We start from the raw sequence: 15,538 nt of genomic DNA, 5'->3' as shown, positions 1-15,538 counted from the left end.
TGTTAGGTTCCTAGATTACTCTCTTGTAAATTAAAAAAAAAAAAAAAAAAGAAGTTTCTCGATTACAATTTCATCTCCCAAATGAATTTTGCATGCTCAGGGCTTATAATTAGCATCTTATATACCTGGTGTTTTAATTTTAAGTTCCTAGATTCAAGTGATGTCTAGATTATGATGATATTAGATTGAAAAAAAGGGAGAAAAAAAAAAGACAGAATTTTCACATTTCATGCCAAAAGAATATCGCCGCCCCTGTTTCCTCATTATGTTCCTCCCCTTCAATGGAACAAATAAGTTTGAAAGAAAAAAGGTTTGGACAACATAGATGAGAACTTGTGTCACCTACATTCTGAGCATTATAATCAACAAATGTAGACATATGTACCGTACTCTCATCTTCAGCGTCGGGTAACTCTGGTTCTCAAACAAGGTTAGGCAGCTCATTGAGTATGAGTGTGTAAGACAATTTCAACGCTGAGCTTCAAGTTTCTTCCACAAATATATGGCTCTTCTTATTATTGGATCGGCTGAAAACCCCTCTGCATAGGCACTTATGGCAGTCAACAGGCTTGTGAATTTCTCCCCATTATCCTGTACCAGTCGTGATTTACTTTCAGCTCAGAAAGGATTCACATCGTCTTTGTAATCTATTGTTAAAACCAGATTTCTTAAAGGTGCAGAAGTTCTGATACTACACAAGTCAAGGATTTTCGATGGACCGGGGAAACATTACACAATCCTCTGACATTTTTTGTTAAAACATAGCAAATGCCAAGAACCAATAAGAAAATTTAAGCACACTACAGCTTTAGATGGCAAAGAAACCTTCCCAATTTTTTTGAAATGCTGTCAAAGTGTAATAGTGAAATTCGTAAAGTCAAATCAATCTTCAGCTAAAAGATGAATTCATTGATCGTGCAAGTGTGCAAAATATGTGTGTGCGTGTAACTTATAACAGTAACTAGACACTTTTCAAAATTATGGCAGTGCTAGATTTCAGGAGATTTGCTTTGGTAGCCTAGTGCATATGTAACATTCAATGTCCATCTGGCTCCACGAAACTGATTTCAGAAAACCCATAAAAGACCATAATTCAGACAGGACTCAAGATTGCTGATTAACATGGCAAAAAGTTTTAACATGCAATTAGTAAACATGTCATACAGTGACTAACTAACTAACATCCCTCGAGTGATTAGTACAAACCTTTGGTTTTTCAAATGCAATATCTCCAGTAGTAAATGGTACCATGTAGAACGGAAGATCACAGCGTAGTAATGCCTGGCATAATATAAATTCTAAACATCAAAATAAAGCTGGTACAACATATGCTCCAGGAAATCAAAATCATGAAATTGGCAATACTATCTCATCCAGAATGTAATGCAACATAACTCAAGGGTGTTCATATGGCAAAAGTTGTAAATTCTTGCTGGTAGAAATTTCCAGCATCAAGTAAAAGTAGAAACCATCAAGGTTGAGTTGAATAGGTGATATGGAAGGTAGCATTTTCAGCGACCAATTGTTGATAGATAGAACGCTATGTACCGTTAGGAAACAACATTGTTGTATAACCTTAACTTATGAATTCCATTAAGTAGAATTTGAAAAATATGATGACATTAGTGGAGAAATTAAAAAGATCATATTTAAACAAGATAACAGGTGGAAGAAGCAGTAATAATTACCAAGTTCTTGCTTAGAACAGCTTGATCAGCAAAAGTTATCAACGCCTGCAAGAGATAAAGGAACAAAAGGTTTTGAACCATGATTTTACTATAAATTTTGATCATAAAACACCACAAGGGTAAGTGAAAGCAAGATGAGGATTAAAAAAAAAAAGGGGGGGGGGGACCATTTTAATTGTATGCCATCAGGATCATTTAAAATTTAATCAAGTAAAAGCAGCAAATATCAAGCTGAATCAGAACCAACTTAAAGCCAATGCATTCCAACTGCCTTTTGGGTTTAAATTGTCGAGACATAAATATGATAGGTACTTAGATTCATACTGCATTATCAGTAAATGTCTGCTTGTCACTGGGGGTATTTTTCTATCCAACAAGAATCCTAACCACATCATTACGCCTGGATGACCATATAAATTCAATTATAGAGGCATTAATTGGAGACTTATGGTCAACTACACTGGAACAAGCACCAACAATCTCCATCTAATGACCCAATTCACCCCACTCACTCAAAAAAGAAGAAAATGAAAAAAAATAAATAGATACATAAAATCTTGAATAATGTTATAAGTAGTTAATGCTACCTTTCTCGTACGTTCCTCCTCAACTTGATCAACACATTGCAACAAATTCTCCAACGATCCTACGAACAAAAGTACGAGCAAGTCAGGATATCAAGAAAAATAATTTCAAGGACAGGCAAGAGAGTTAAATAAAAAACAAATTTGGAACTAATACGCTCAACTAAAGAGGTAATCCTAAAGAGGTAATTCTATAGTCTGTAGTCAATATGATTACCCGAATTTCTATCAAAGGGCTAGTTTAGAACCAACACACTTGTGTTGTAGTGTTTGATTCATGGATATGCTATGGTCTAAACTTTCCAATGTACCTAATACTATTCCTTTCTTTTCTCGAAAGATTTACTAACCTAAATAGAAGGAAGTAAATTATTGTATTATCCACTCCGGGCCACTAGCAGTAAGAAAAAAAGGAGATATAAAATAAAATTAAACCACGCTCTAGAAGTGCATTGAAACTCAAATTACGGATGTTGATAGAAATTTTCACCAGTTTCATGTTATAAAGAATGCAGCTATATGTATACCTTGCTTTCACATTTCAGAAAAACATTCTACATTAAATACCAACATACCAAATTTTGTAATGAGTTGCACCGCACGAACGTCTCCAATCCCTTCAACTCCTGAATTTACAAAGTAATAATGCATCAATCAATAGAATTTAAGGCTTGCTTGGACCTTGAAATATATAAGTGAAAAAAGAAGTTAGTTATTAACATATTAAAATTTGCTTCCTTTCTGAAGCAATCCAAAGCAATCGTTTCCTTCCCTCACTCGTTCGGAAACCGAAATAGTACCTGAACGTGGTCGTATCTTACATTTGGAATTATTCAAGCTTTAGGATTTTGCTTTAACCATGCCATAATTTTTTTTTTTTCCTTTCCTCACCTCCTTCCAGGAGGTTATCTTTAGTAAATTACCTTATCCACTTCAAATAATTATTAAGCAGTATCAAAGAACATATAGACGTACATCTATTTTGAAGAAAAAGAGGAAAAAGAAGAACAAATATAGAAAGAACAATTGACTAAAGCATAGTCCAAATATAAGACAAGAGGTGAATTACTATTCCTTTTTTTCCAAATTTGTATGTGCAAGCAAATTCTAGGACTCAGTGTTTCATTAATAATTTCATAAAACAAGCTACATATTTTTTCTATAAAAGACGATTATGGTGAACATAGAAAACTGCACCATATATAGAGAAACAGCAATTTACTGAAATAAGACGTTAATGCCAGACTGAAATTGGTGGACACAACCTTTCAAAAACATTAAACAAAAAATCAGCGGACACAAACATGTTCTAGTCTATTTGTTGCTGACAGCATAGCGTAACTCATCATTTTGAACTCATGAATAATGCATGAGCAACTGAACAATCAAACTTAATGTAAATTGCAATATCGAATGAACTTTGGCATTCAAATGAAGAGGACTTCAAGAAGTAAATTACTCCAATGACATAATAGAGTAGTACCTGGAATATTATCAGCTTTGTCACCCACAAGAGAAATCACATCGACAAACTGCGAAGGTTTCAGTTCTCCATACTTTCTAGCAAAATCCTCCATCCCAAATGAAGCCATGCTGCGCAACCAAAACCATAAACAAAAAACCCAGATTAATAAGAGGAATATAATTATATTTGTCTGTGTGTGTAGATAAAGACACATAAATACACAGATAGAGATAGAGATAGATATATTATTTAAAAGAAAAACCAAATTTTGTTAGGAAGCAGAAAGCAAGAACAACCAAGAAACTCTAAAAGGCACAAAAGGAAAGAAAGACAAAAAAAAAAAAATTCTTTCACATTCTAAATCACTAATCCTCAAAGGCAACTCTTTCAAAAAATAATCTTTTATGCTCACACATAACAGCAGGCAACTTCTCAGAAGCAAAAAGTTTACAACCACAAAATTTGAAAATCAAAAAAGATGATTATGATGATGCGAGATATACTAAAATTATTTTCAAAAAGATGATAATGATGATGGTTTAGAATACTCATTAGTTTTAAGTCGAAAGGGAGCTACTTAGATGTCAAGCAAACAATGCAAGATGTGAGATATACTAAATTTTTTACTAATAATAAAGATTCTGAGCTAAAAGATTTAATGAGATGCACCATCTATTCATCATCAGGATTCCTTAACTGAACCTAGCAGGAGATGCAATTTGGAATACAGAGGTCTATCACAGAAGATTTTTAAGCACGCAATCTTAATATGATTGAGAAATTACATGATTTGAGAAATTATTTTTTAAGCAAAAGGTATTCATAAACACAGTGAAAAAGGAAAACATATAATAGAAATTGAAAGGCTCATTCATTAGTCAATACTTCAAACTTTTAAATAATTGATGTAAAGTTGTAGAAGATTTATACTAACTCAAATCCACGGGGTGCAATCCGTAGAAGACGTAATGCAGGCGAGAGAATCTGAAAGAAGTCTTTATCTGGGGAGACAACTCGTACCTGTCAGAAGAAAAATTAAATCAAGAGGAAACGTTAAGAGTGGGGATTTCAGAGAAGAATATACAGAAGAAAGCTGTTATTATATTATGATGGCTCTTATTTGTTCTCAAGAAAATTATGCCTGTTTGACAGAGAAAAATAAACGACAAACATACAACTGTCAGATGCTTCTTTTTTTTTGGGTTAAAACTTTAAACTGGGGAGAACAAAATACAGTAGGAAATATGGTAGTGTGATGGCCCTTCTCAATTTAGAAAAATGCTTCTTTCCAAGGAAACAAGAAATTTTGTTTAAAAGAAAGAAAGATGCCGGAAGTGGGCCAAAAGTCCAAGGGAAGAGAATAAGTACAGCCAAAAAGCATAAAGGACCAAACTCATAAAATAACGGCTTCCCAATTTTCCTCAATTAAAAAGAATGGAATATTCTTGATTTCAGTTCAGATCGAGGCCCAAAGGGAAGCAAGGAAAAAAGCCTTGTTTGACAAATTGAGAGGGGGAAAAAAGGTATCTTGCTGGACCTCCTCCCTAGCTTCTTTAAAAATTTTCTCCTTTCTTTCCAACCAAAAAACCGAAGAACTTGCCAAACCACCAGACTTCTGCAATGCAGTTTCCTTTTTACCACCCGCAATTGCATAAAAATTCTAAAATTTATTGCCCTTTTTTTAATAACCCAAAAATTACTTCATGAAGCACCTAAACTTAATTAGCGAGAATTTCAGAAACCCTACAGCTTTTAATGGACAGGAAGACTGTGGGAAGAATAAATCTCAACGAGGGGGCATCAAGGGATTTCAAACCTCTGACCTCTTGGTTAAATATTAATCCAGTAACATTACATGAAAGTTTTCTCCCCAGAAGAAGGAAGGGGAAGGAATGTTCAGATTAAGAGTACAAAGAAGAAAAGGCAAAAACAAATCAACTTGCTCTCTCTCATTTTTTCAACAAAGTATCAATCTTCTAATGCATCAAAATTAATTGAGCTAAGAACATGAGCATTTTTTAACAATGACATGCAGAGTTAATTACCTTGAACCCAGCATCAACACTCCTCACAGCCAATGTCCCAATCACATCGTCAGCTTCCACACCAGGTACCTGCCTTTGAGTAAGCTCTCATAACTAGGTTTCAAAGATTATCAGGCTCAACTAACCATAAGCATCTTCGTACATGACATTTACCTCAATCACCTTAATGGACATAGCCTTGATGGATGCTTTCAAATATTGAAGCCCCTGAACTATAGTATCAGGTGTAGGGGGACGGTTGTTCTTGTATGAAGGGTACAGAGTATGACGAAAATTCATGCCTTCAAAAAGATTAAGAACATATATTATCAGACATACTATACTATTGAGAAGAGTAATCAAATTTGTACAATATTACATACCCAAAAACATAAAGGCCATAAATTCAATATATATACATATATATATATATATATATAATGCATGTTAATCAATAACAAACTTGAAATTACTAAGTATGAAAAAATTAAATTCAAAATGAACTAATAGAAGAAGAAGACAAGCCAACAGACAAACAAAAGAGAAGACAAAAGGTCAAGGCTGTAAAAAATACAATAGCCTACAGAGTTAGTGAAAGAGGTAAGGCCGATGTGCAGCTTCAAGCAAGCATAATCGTTAAGAGAAGTAAAATAATAGAAGAAAAACAGAAATAATTACGTAAATTTTGATTTTGTGAGTTCTTCACAATTTTAGTACCAAAGACAAGACCTTTTATGAATTCCTTTGTGAAGGCCTGGAGAAACAAATGCATGATCAAGGGACTTGTTCCAGCTGACATGACTTGTAAAGAGTGCAATTATATAGAAATATTCCACAGCATGCAGGATATGACCGCCATATACTGCAACTTGCCGCCAATATGAGAGAGACAAGTCCAGAGAACAAAGATATGGAAATGCTACACACCCTTTATTCTTTGCCGAGGGAAGTGACTTTAGAGGAGAATTAGCATATTTCCAGAGAAGAAAATTTTAACAGAAAAGAAAAACTGAAGGTTCAGCAGATTCAGAGAAAACAAAGATATCCAGTGACTCCATACGATGCTGAGTATTTTCAATACCACACCAAGCCATCAAGCATGTTTGGTGTTGTGCAATCCCCAAACTAAATAGCTCAAGATACATATCAGCGCAACCGACACACGCAGCATCATTTGAGTATTAAGGATCTCTGCGAGGCACACAGCACCCTACCAATTTTTCAGGGATCTTATGGCATATGAACTACAGATTTATATATTTATTGTGCTAGAAACTTAAATCAATTGTTGGACATTTCTCTCACACAATTAAAGAATATTTCTTCTGAAGAATAGCAATTTAAAAAATACATTTTTCTCTATAAAATATGAGCCCAAGCTCCAGAGAAGTTTTCCATATACACCAAATTCACACCACAGAAATAACATTTCATGTCAAGCATGTTTGGTCGAGTCTCGACCGTCGAGATAATGCAGTGAGTTGTCCAGTGGTTCTCTAAGGGAATAAAGTTTCTAAACTTTTGCAAGCTATGGTAGAGAAATCCACCACCATGGAGAAAGCAGCATAGAATTTCTCATAGCATCTTCTCAAACATCATAATTATATAAGTTGTTAAAATGACAAGGCATGATGTAATGCCTTGGAAAGTCACATGTATAGCTTATATTACTAGGAGATTCAATCATGCGTCTTCCATTATTTACTTGCACACAGAATTGAAGAATAAAAAAGCTTCCAATGTTTCAAGATCAGGTACCATCATAATATATGTGTTAAAGAGTTTAAAAAAAAAGAAAAAAACTCAGTCCTAATTAACAAATGTGTACAGTAACAAAAAGGAAAATTTTATAGTAAGATAAAAGCAACCGAAATATTCAAATTTGCCAAGCATAAGATGTAGGATATTTAAATAGCTTTTGAACTGAATGTTTAACTTGAAAAATATTGACAATTGACCACAAGCTCCATATAAGTCATGCACGTCCAATGTAATGTCGGTCATATATGTATCATGTCTTATATTATATGATAGAAAGCCTCTCCATAAGAGCCCATATGACTCACCCATTTATCATTCAATTTTTTGCTTACAAACATGGTTTCCTATCTTATCAAGGAACACCCAACCTTATCCACTTATTCATTATAACAAAGGAAAGAAAAAAGGAATAGTAAAAACCCAAAAAGGAGGGGGGTTACCTTTTGCCATGACATTTTCTTTTGAAGAAATAGAAGTATGACCAAATGCAAATCCTGAAAAGAAAAGGCTTGTTTCAAAATTTTGCTTTGAACAACAGACAGCTTCACAAACCAAACTACCCCATACCTAGTGTTATTTCCCTCTGACCAACAAAATGGTACATGTAGCATCTAATAAGATAAAAACTTCAAAGTAATTGTGTCCAGTTGCACTAACATTCAACAGCAATATACAAAAGCACAACTCCACCCATAGAACATTACATACTTATACAACAACTAACAGAAAAAACACAATTTGAAACACCCAATGTTCGGTTAACAATCTATTCAAAAAAGAAAAAAGAAAAATGTTCAGGTAACAATAAAAAATGACAGCCATAATTTCTACACATCAATGCTATGATTAAAACCAAGATTGTGCAGTCAAAGATTATACTTCATAAAGGTTCTAGAGGGATTTTACAAACTAATAGTTTGAGGCTCAAGCTTCTGAAGTATGAGTTAATGCCTCTTCCTTCAAGCCATTTGTGAAAAATGTCCACGGAACTCTCTAGAATTAGTGTTCATAATTTATCAGTGTCTGATGAATAACATCCATTCATTATCTCTGGTGAATATATTGTCAAACCAGAGTCAATTAAGAACTGCTTTGCTCACCACAATATCCAAAGTACAAGCCTGAAGCGCCTGAAGTCATCGAGACATAACCAATCCATGTGGTGATTCAGGAACAGTGGTCCCAAATTCACCAATTTCATTACCATAACCAGAGGGATTAATAAATCATAAACCGCCCAACAAAGATGAGGTTGCACAAGCCTAAATTGAGGATGGGATGTCACTAAACAACTCTAGCCTTCTGAAGCTACAGTAATCAAGCTGATCAGATAACTCCAGCAAAAGCATTAAACTGACTAGATCTATTGAAAATTTCTTTCCTGTGGCAACTTGATATAAATTTCCACTTCCATTTATATCTTTAGAAAAGGAGGAGACCAAGAGTTCAGAAGTAAAAAAGAAATAGCATCTTGTGCTAAAGAAGACCGCAAATTCTTTTTCACAATTAAATAAAATTGCTCCGTATGATCTCCTAGTCATTTATACTTTATTAAATAAAAAATTTGATAAAAGTTTTGGAGCAAGGTTAAATAGTTAATTATCAAATTAAAGAGATATTTATTTTTTACATAGGATCCAAATAAGGACAAAAATTTTAAATAAATTCATCAGAATACTTAGGTTGTACTATGAGTGATATGACGACACAGATGGAAATGGTTTAAGAAAATACATCTGAGGACAGCTGGACACAAAAACATTTAAGTATAAAACCACTATTTTGGACAGACATAGAATTCAAAATAGAATGCAAACCAGCTTATACTGACCAAACATAATGCATTTGAGGGAATTAAACAGGCTAACAATTGACAAAAACCAAGAGTTATATATAAAATGTCCCAAACTTTTTTAGCTCACCATCATGATCGAACACCACCTGAAAGGAGAAAAAAGGAACAATGAACTAACAAGAAGAACTCCAACAAAGATGAGAAAAACAATTATAAATATACAGTAACAAAAAAATATATAAATGAAACAATAAAACTGTAAAAAAGAACATTATTTTGCTACATTTCAACTGATAAGGAATTACTTTTTTTTAATTTTCAAATACAATCCCAAATGATATTTTTAACCTGTTTCAGAATTTGTTTAAAAAGAAAAAGGCCTGCAGAATTTCACCTAAAAGTCCGAAGCATCTAAAATACCTTTTTTCCCATGAACTCTTACATTATTTGTAGGCATTTTACATCTATGCACGTCCTAAGCCAAACTGAACCTATGATCTAAAGGAGATAGGTGACATATTTTAGTATGGACACAAGGTGTAAAACATTACAACTAAAATTTGGAAGCAAAGACACAGGCATAAGCATTCTAGTTTGGGCTTTTCTAATAAACAAACATATACAATAAACTGCTATTTATTTGTTTTACTTATAGAAGAATCATATAACGTCAAACAACAATCAAGCAAGTGTTTGAAACTTTTATGGCTTTTTATGCCACCCTCATGTTTTAGGGCGAATCTAGGTGCATGCATATTCCTGAAACTATCTGCAGGAGTGTCCAAAAAAATAACAAAGTTATACCTATTGAATGCTTGTTTTAGGTAAAAAATCTTTTATCTTCACATTTATCCACCACTAATCTCTACCAAGCACTAGGAATACCAAGAGATTGTGTTAGTTTGACCAGTGCTCAACTGGAAAAAAATCTTCAACATTACAAAACCACTCAAGAGTCAGAAGTGGACATGCGATTCTGACAATGCATATTTAAAACATAAAAATAACCTAAAGTTTAGATAGGAACATGAAACATAGACATACAAGATGGACAAGAAAAACATACCGCCACATGTGAAGGGATAAACTCCAAAACATCAATAATCTGCAAGGGAGAGAACAAGCAAAAAAAATCTTAGATGCAAGAAACTTGAAATAAATTTGGTAAGTATAAAATTTTAGGCCTATCATGCAGCAGAGTTTCACTAAAGCAAATTGAATTTTATATTAAATACAAATCAAGATTTATATGCAGCATGATTACTCAGTAAAGTTATCATCAAGAGATTTCCTGGATAATTCTGGTCAAAAGATAACAAATACCTATGGCTGCATATCAGAGTATCAACAATCCATGTGGTCTAGATTCATGATACTATATTAGAAAATTAGCTCTCAGCATAGCATGGGAATTTCAAGCCTGAACATATTTCTCTAAATTAGAGAAAATGATTATGCAATTACTAAAGCCTATTCATAAAGGAAAACAATCCCTATTGCCATGAAGATCTAAAAGTAAACATCACTCACAAGAGATAGAGCAGAAAATATAGTTAGAACCCAATCCCCATTGCCATCAGCATGTGACAGATGACCATGATGCAACTTTGCTGCTTTCAATCAGAAGAAGAAAAACTAATAAGTAGGGGAAATTATTTTACTATATTCCACAAACGTAAATAGAAAAGTAGAAATATCAGTAAAAGAAAGCGAAGGATTAACAAGAATACAATGTCAAATAATATGCACCAGATAAACAACACAAAACCCTTGAGAAACATTTTCATGAATACAACCACAAAGAAGATATTTTTCAAATAAAAAAATTAATCATCATACTCCTCTACTTAATTCATCACAACCGTTTTTCCATCAACTCTCTAACTTGCTGTCCCCTCCACAGCTATCAGCCCCTCATACAATTCATAGGCATTAGTGACACAGTCACCACACCACTTCTACTAGGGATGAACTAATACACTTGGCAAACTTCTATCAAGCCAACTACATTTATGATTCAAATTCATGAATGACGTGCTCAACCAAAAATGTTCTCATAACTTCATAAAAAAAATATTATTACAACAAAGCGCGTTGTGAGTTGTCGAATCTTAACCCCCTTCCACCCCCCCCCCCCCCCACAAAAAAAAAGAGTTGTCGACCGACATGGTACTCGATTTCAGTTTCAAGAATGAAAACAAGAAAAAAAAAAAAAAGATTCAGATTCTATGATTTTCAATCTTTTGATAACCAAGTCATGCAATCCAAACCATAACATGCCTTAATAGACCAGGATGGATTTATACCCGGCATGTTCAGATGACATACAAACCACAGCTCAATATTTTGTAAAACAATTCAACCATACAAGTAACACCAAAAAGAAAAAGAAGAAGAAAGAAAAGAAAATTAAGGAAACCTTCAATTTCAAAATCAATAAACCATTTGGCATAAATCAAATCAAGAATGATTTCACATACCCAGAATCTTGTAATAAGCTCTATAAATGATCGACGTTCCATCAATAAGCATTACTCTGCCATTTGAGGGTTTTGGATTTACTGCACTTTCTTCAAACTTCACTGGATCAAGTGCCTCTACAGACAATGTTTGATCACTTATAGAAGTAACTATACTGTGAAAATTTGCACGACCAACTCCACGAACATTTGTACTCAAATTAATAGATAGACAGCAGGAGCCCTAGGAAAGAAAAACCAAGTCCGAGAAAATATCAATCAATAGCTGCATGCTAGTTGCCTCCTCAGAAAAAAATAGGGAAAAATAAAATTTTTAAAAATCTTTCTTACTTTTTCCAAAAGAAATTAGATAAACAATTATGAATTAAAAGAAAAAAAAGAGTGAACGAACAAGATGTGCAGAAAACTTTGGAACAACCTTAACAATCACAAAGTTATCTATTTACAGCACAAACAGAAAAATGAACAACCATTAAACATCTTCTACCCTGTGTAGACTAAACAAGGCAACATATATCACATGCTAAAATTTTAATTTAAGATGAAAAAAGACAGATACAATTAATCTTCATTAATCATATAGCACCAGAGAGCTACAATGAAGCAACTTCCTATTCCTATTTAAAACATCAGTAGAAGGCTCATAACACTAGCAAGAACTCTTCCACTTTTTATGAATTTTGTTTAATATATACTTTCAAGAGTTACCTTTGTGGATTGGGACGATGAAAGACGGGCTAGATCAAATCTCTTGATATTAAACAAGGTGTTTCCAGTTCTCTGAGGCTTTGAGAATTTTTTTCTAAAGCAATTTAAACTTCTCCAGAAGGAATGGATGCGAAGATTCAAAGACTGCTGATATGCCATTAATCTAAGCAATTAGACTATGGCATGGCATGGTAAAAGAGACTTCAGGGTTGCAATAACCTGAAATTCCAGAATCAGACCTTAGATAAGAAGAAAAACATAAAAGTTATAGTAAATATCAGCACAAAAACCAAAGGTTGAGTGGTAAAGGTCCCCTGGATTCAATCTTTTAGTAGGGTCTGGCAGTATTCTCCAGTTTAGAACTCAGTGAACACAGTACAGTCGCAGGATTTCTGGGTACTTGGGAAAAAAATGTTTATCTTCCTCTCAGAAAACAAGAAGAAGCAATAAAAAGGCGGTGAAGGGCCAAGAAAGAGGAAGAAGATTTACAAATGGACTTCCAGCGCTACAAAAGCAAAGAACCACACAAAAGCAAGAAAAAAGAGGGTGAAAATTTTAATTCTATTTTGTTCAAAAACCCAGAGGAGGGAAATTTTCTAAAAATTAAAAAGAAGTCACAGCAATTCAAACCTCTCAGAACTTTAAAGGCAGACAAGGCCTGCATAGCTCCACTAATTTACATAAAGGCATAAATAGATTATCCAGAGAGAGACACTTGAGAAATCATGGAATGTATGTACCAGTCTCTTACATCCACAATCACGTAGTGGATCAATCATGACATGAAATGGTAAATGCAAGATAATAACCAAAAGCCTAATATATTGTTGCTACCAAATATCTATAAAAAAAAAAAAAAGAAAGAGTCCCAAATTGAGCTGTTATTTTCATTTGTCAGGAGCAACCAACTAAAATAAGTGTTTTAAAAAAATTTTCCGCTCATATTCAATTCTAATTTCAAAAATTCAGCACCAAAGAGATAGAATTTCAAGTGCATTTGGTTCTTCTCTACTTGTTAATGGCTTAATGCCAATAAGCAAATCAAATTTCACAATAAGAAATTGAAATAAATTATTTAAGAATAAGAAATAATAAGCACAATTACTGCAAAAATCAAATAGTTCAAAAGAAACAATAAATCAAATAAAAAATTTGTTTAACAAATGTAGGAATCAAAAGAAAAGAAAAGAAAAAATCAGATAATCACTTACATGGACTTTTGCAGAGCGCTATCAAGTGAACTGTTGCCCGCCAAAAGGAGGGAATCGACGAGGCACGTATTACTTGTCTCAAGGGTTTTATGGTTCTTATATCAAATTTTCGGCATCCACGTTTGAGCCTTCATTTAGTCCCATGTTATTTATTTACTGGACTACGGATTTTTATAAAACAATTTAGCCACAGCCATTCCTCATATCAAATATGAGCCGTACGATTAAAAAACGCAGAACCTTGTCGTAAATAAATACTGGGGATTATGACAATATAACCCTTTCTTGTTTTATTCAAAATCAAATTTACCAGAGGTTTTCAAAATTTGACCTACGGTCCTTCTTCTTTCGTTTTTGCACACAAAGGTCCGTTGACTGACATTGACTTTTTACTGAGTGCAAATTACTAGGTAGGGATGGGCGTTCGGTTAAGGTTAACCAGTGAAACCCGAACGAATTCAAAGCTTCAACCTGTTCGGGTTAAAATTCAGTTCGGGTTGAACCTGAACCGATTTTTCAACCCGTTCAAGTTGAAGCTTTTTTTTTTAAGATTCAGCTTTTTAAAATTAAAAAATATATACATTAAACAAAAAAAATCCCTAAACAACTAATTATCTAACTCTCGTCTCTCAGTCTCTCACCGTCATCGTCTCACTCCCTCCCCCTCCTTGCTCCTTCTTCTCACTTTCTGAGTTTCGTGGCCCACGACGACAACAGCAGCCAGCAGACCCGTCTAACTCGAACAGACATAAGCCATTCACCGCAGCCCACTCCCACTCAGCCCAGCACAGTCTCGATCTGCCGACGCTGTAGCTGCTCCGAGATCAAGGTTTGTCTCACTTTGCTGACACTGTAACTTGCTGACTTGCTTGCAGCTGATGGATGTTTGTAGTTGATATTTGTTATTAAGGATGTTTGGAATTGAGATTTTTGGATTTTAAGTGGTTGTTATAATTTTTTGATTAAATTGTTCCTTAAGGATGTTTGGAATATTTGGAATTGAGAGTTTTAAATTGTTGGAATGTTATTAAGGATGATTTGTAATTGATATTTGTTATTAAGGATGTTTGGAATTGAGATTTTTGGATTTTAAGTGGTTGTTGTTAGAATTTTTAGATTTAATTGTTTCAACCCATTCTAACCTGAATTATTTTAACCCAAACTAACCCGAATTAACCCGAACTGAAATTTTAACTTGAATTTTCAACCCAATCCGATCCGAATTGCCAACCCGAACCGAACCGAACCGAACCGAACTGAATTAAATTCGGTTCAGTTTGGTTCAAGTTGGCATTTTCAACCCAATTGGGTTCAATTCTCCAACCCGAACGGGTTGAAACCAAAACTGAAACCCGAACAACCCGAACCGAAACTCGATTTGCCCACCCCTATTACTAGGTACAATATTTTAAGTTTTGAACATGGTTAATAACTATATAATTAATTTTGGAAAATAAATGGTATAATTAAGACATAATTCTCATTAACTAATTTATATTAATTTTAAATGTTATAAATAGCTTGTAGATATAGTTTAGCAAGATTAAGGAATGTGTTAAAATTAATTTTTTAATTTTAGAAATGAAATGTGTAAGATACTCTCAAAACGTATCATATTAATGTTGGGTTTACTAAACTAGAATCAGAATAAGTTGGAGTCAGAATGGGCAGAAATGGGAATAGATAATGAGAATAAGAATAAGTTATTTACTTATACTGTAAAAATCGAAATCGGAATGAGTTGGATTGCCATAAATGTGTTTACTTTATCTTCGAATCGAAATCGGAATAAGTTAGATTGTAACAAATTACTAAAAAAAAT

The 15,538-nt window shown here is 33.7% G+C and overlaps 1 protein-coding gene across 5 annotated transcripts; it reads right to left on the bottom strand.

The window, feature by feature from the left end:
- Positions 1 to 199: 199 nt before the first annotated feature.
- Positions 200 to 13,884, bottom strand: LOC102609974 (uncharacterized). Of its 5 annotated transcripts, none has more exons than XM_025099001.2 (16): positions 13,717 to 13,884; positions 12,506 to 12,724; positions 11,798 to 12,020; positions 10,848 to 10,930; positions 10,384 to 10,422; positions 9,445 to 9,463; positions 7,963 to 8,016; positions 5,936 to 6,063; positions 5,783 to 5,851; positions 4,672 to 4,757; positions 3,756 to 3,865; positions 2,848 to 2,898; positions 2,276 to 2,334; positions 1,689 to 1,733; positions 1,207 to 1,281; positions 200 to 591 (listed from the first exon to the last, which is right to left on the bottom strand). In XM_025099001.2, the coding sequence occupies exons 2-16, from the start codon at positions 12,662 to 12,664 to the stop codon at positions 469 to 471; spliced, it is 1,323 nt and encodes a 440-aa protein (XP_024954769.2). In that variant the 5' UTR covers positions 12,665 to 12,724; positions 13,717 to 13,884; the 3' UTR covers positions 200 to 468. The 5 variants fall into 5 exon arrangements, with proteins under 5 accessions (XP_024954769.2, XP_006478601.2, XP_024954773.2 ...); XM_006478538.4 differs by having other exon boundaries at positions 10,848 to 10,927; XM_025099005.2 differs by lacking the exon at positions 7,963 to 8,016.
- Between the last annotated feature and the right edge of the window lie 1,654 nt (positions 13,885 to 15,538).

The sequence above is a fragment of the Citrus sinensis genome, chromosome 3, assembly GCF_022201045.2.
Source record: "Citrus sinensis cultivar Valencia sweet orange chromosome 3, DVS_A1.0, whole genome shotgun sequence".
Lineage (NCBI taxonomy): Eukaryota > Viridiplantae > Streptophyta > Magnoliopsida > Sapindales > Rutaceae > Citrus > Citrus sinensis.
This window is presented reverse-complemented; position numbering and strand designations above follow the sequence as displayed.

Coding starts and splice junctions, on each gene's coding strand:
- LOC102609974 (XM_025099001.2), bottom strand. CDS start 12,664: ATGGCATATCAGCAGTCTTTGAATCTTCGCATCCATTCCTTCTGGAGA. Junction 6,064..7,962: donor AGAAAATGTCATGGCAAAAG/GTAACCCCCCTC, acceptor ATCTTTTTGAAG/GCATGAATTTTCGTCATACT. Junction 4,758..5,782: donor GTGTTGATGCTGGGTTCAAG/GTAATTAACTCT, acceptor TTCTTCTGACAG/GTACGAGTTGTCTCCCCAGA.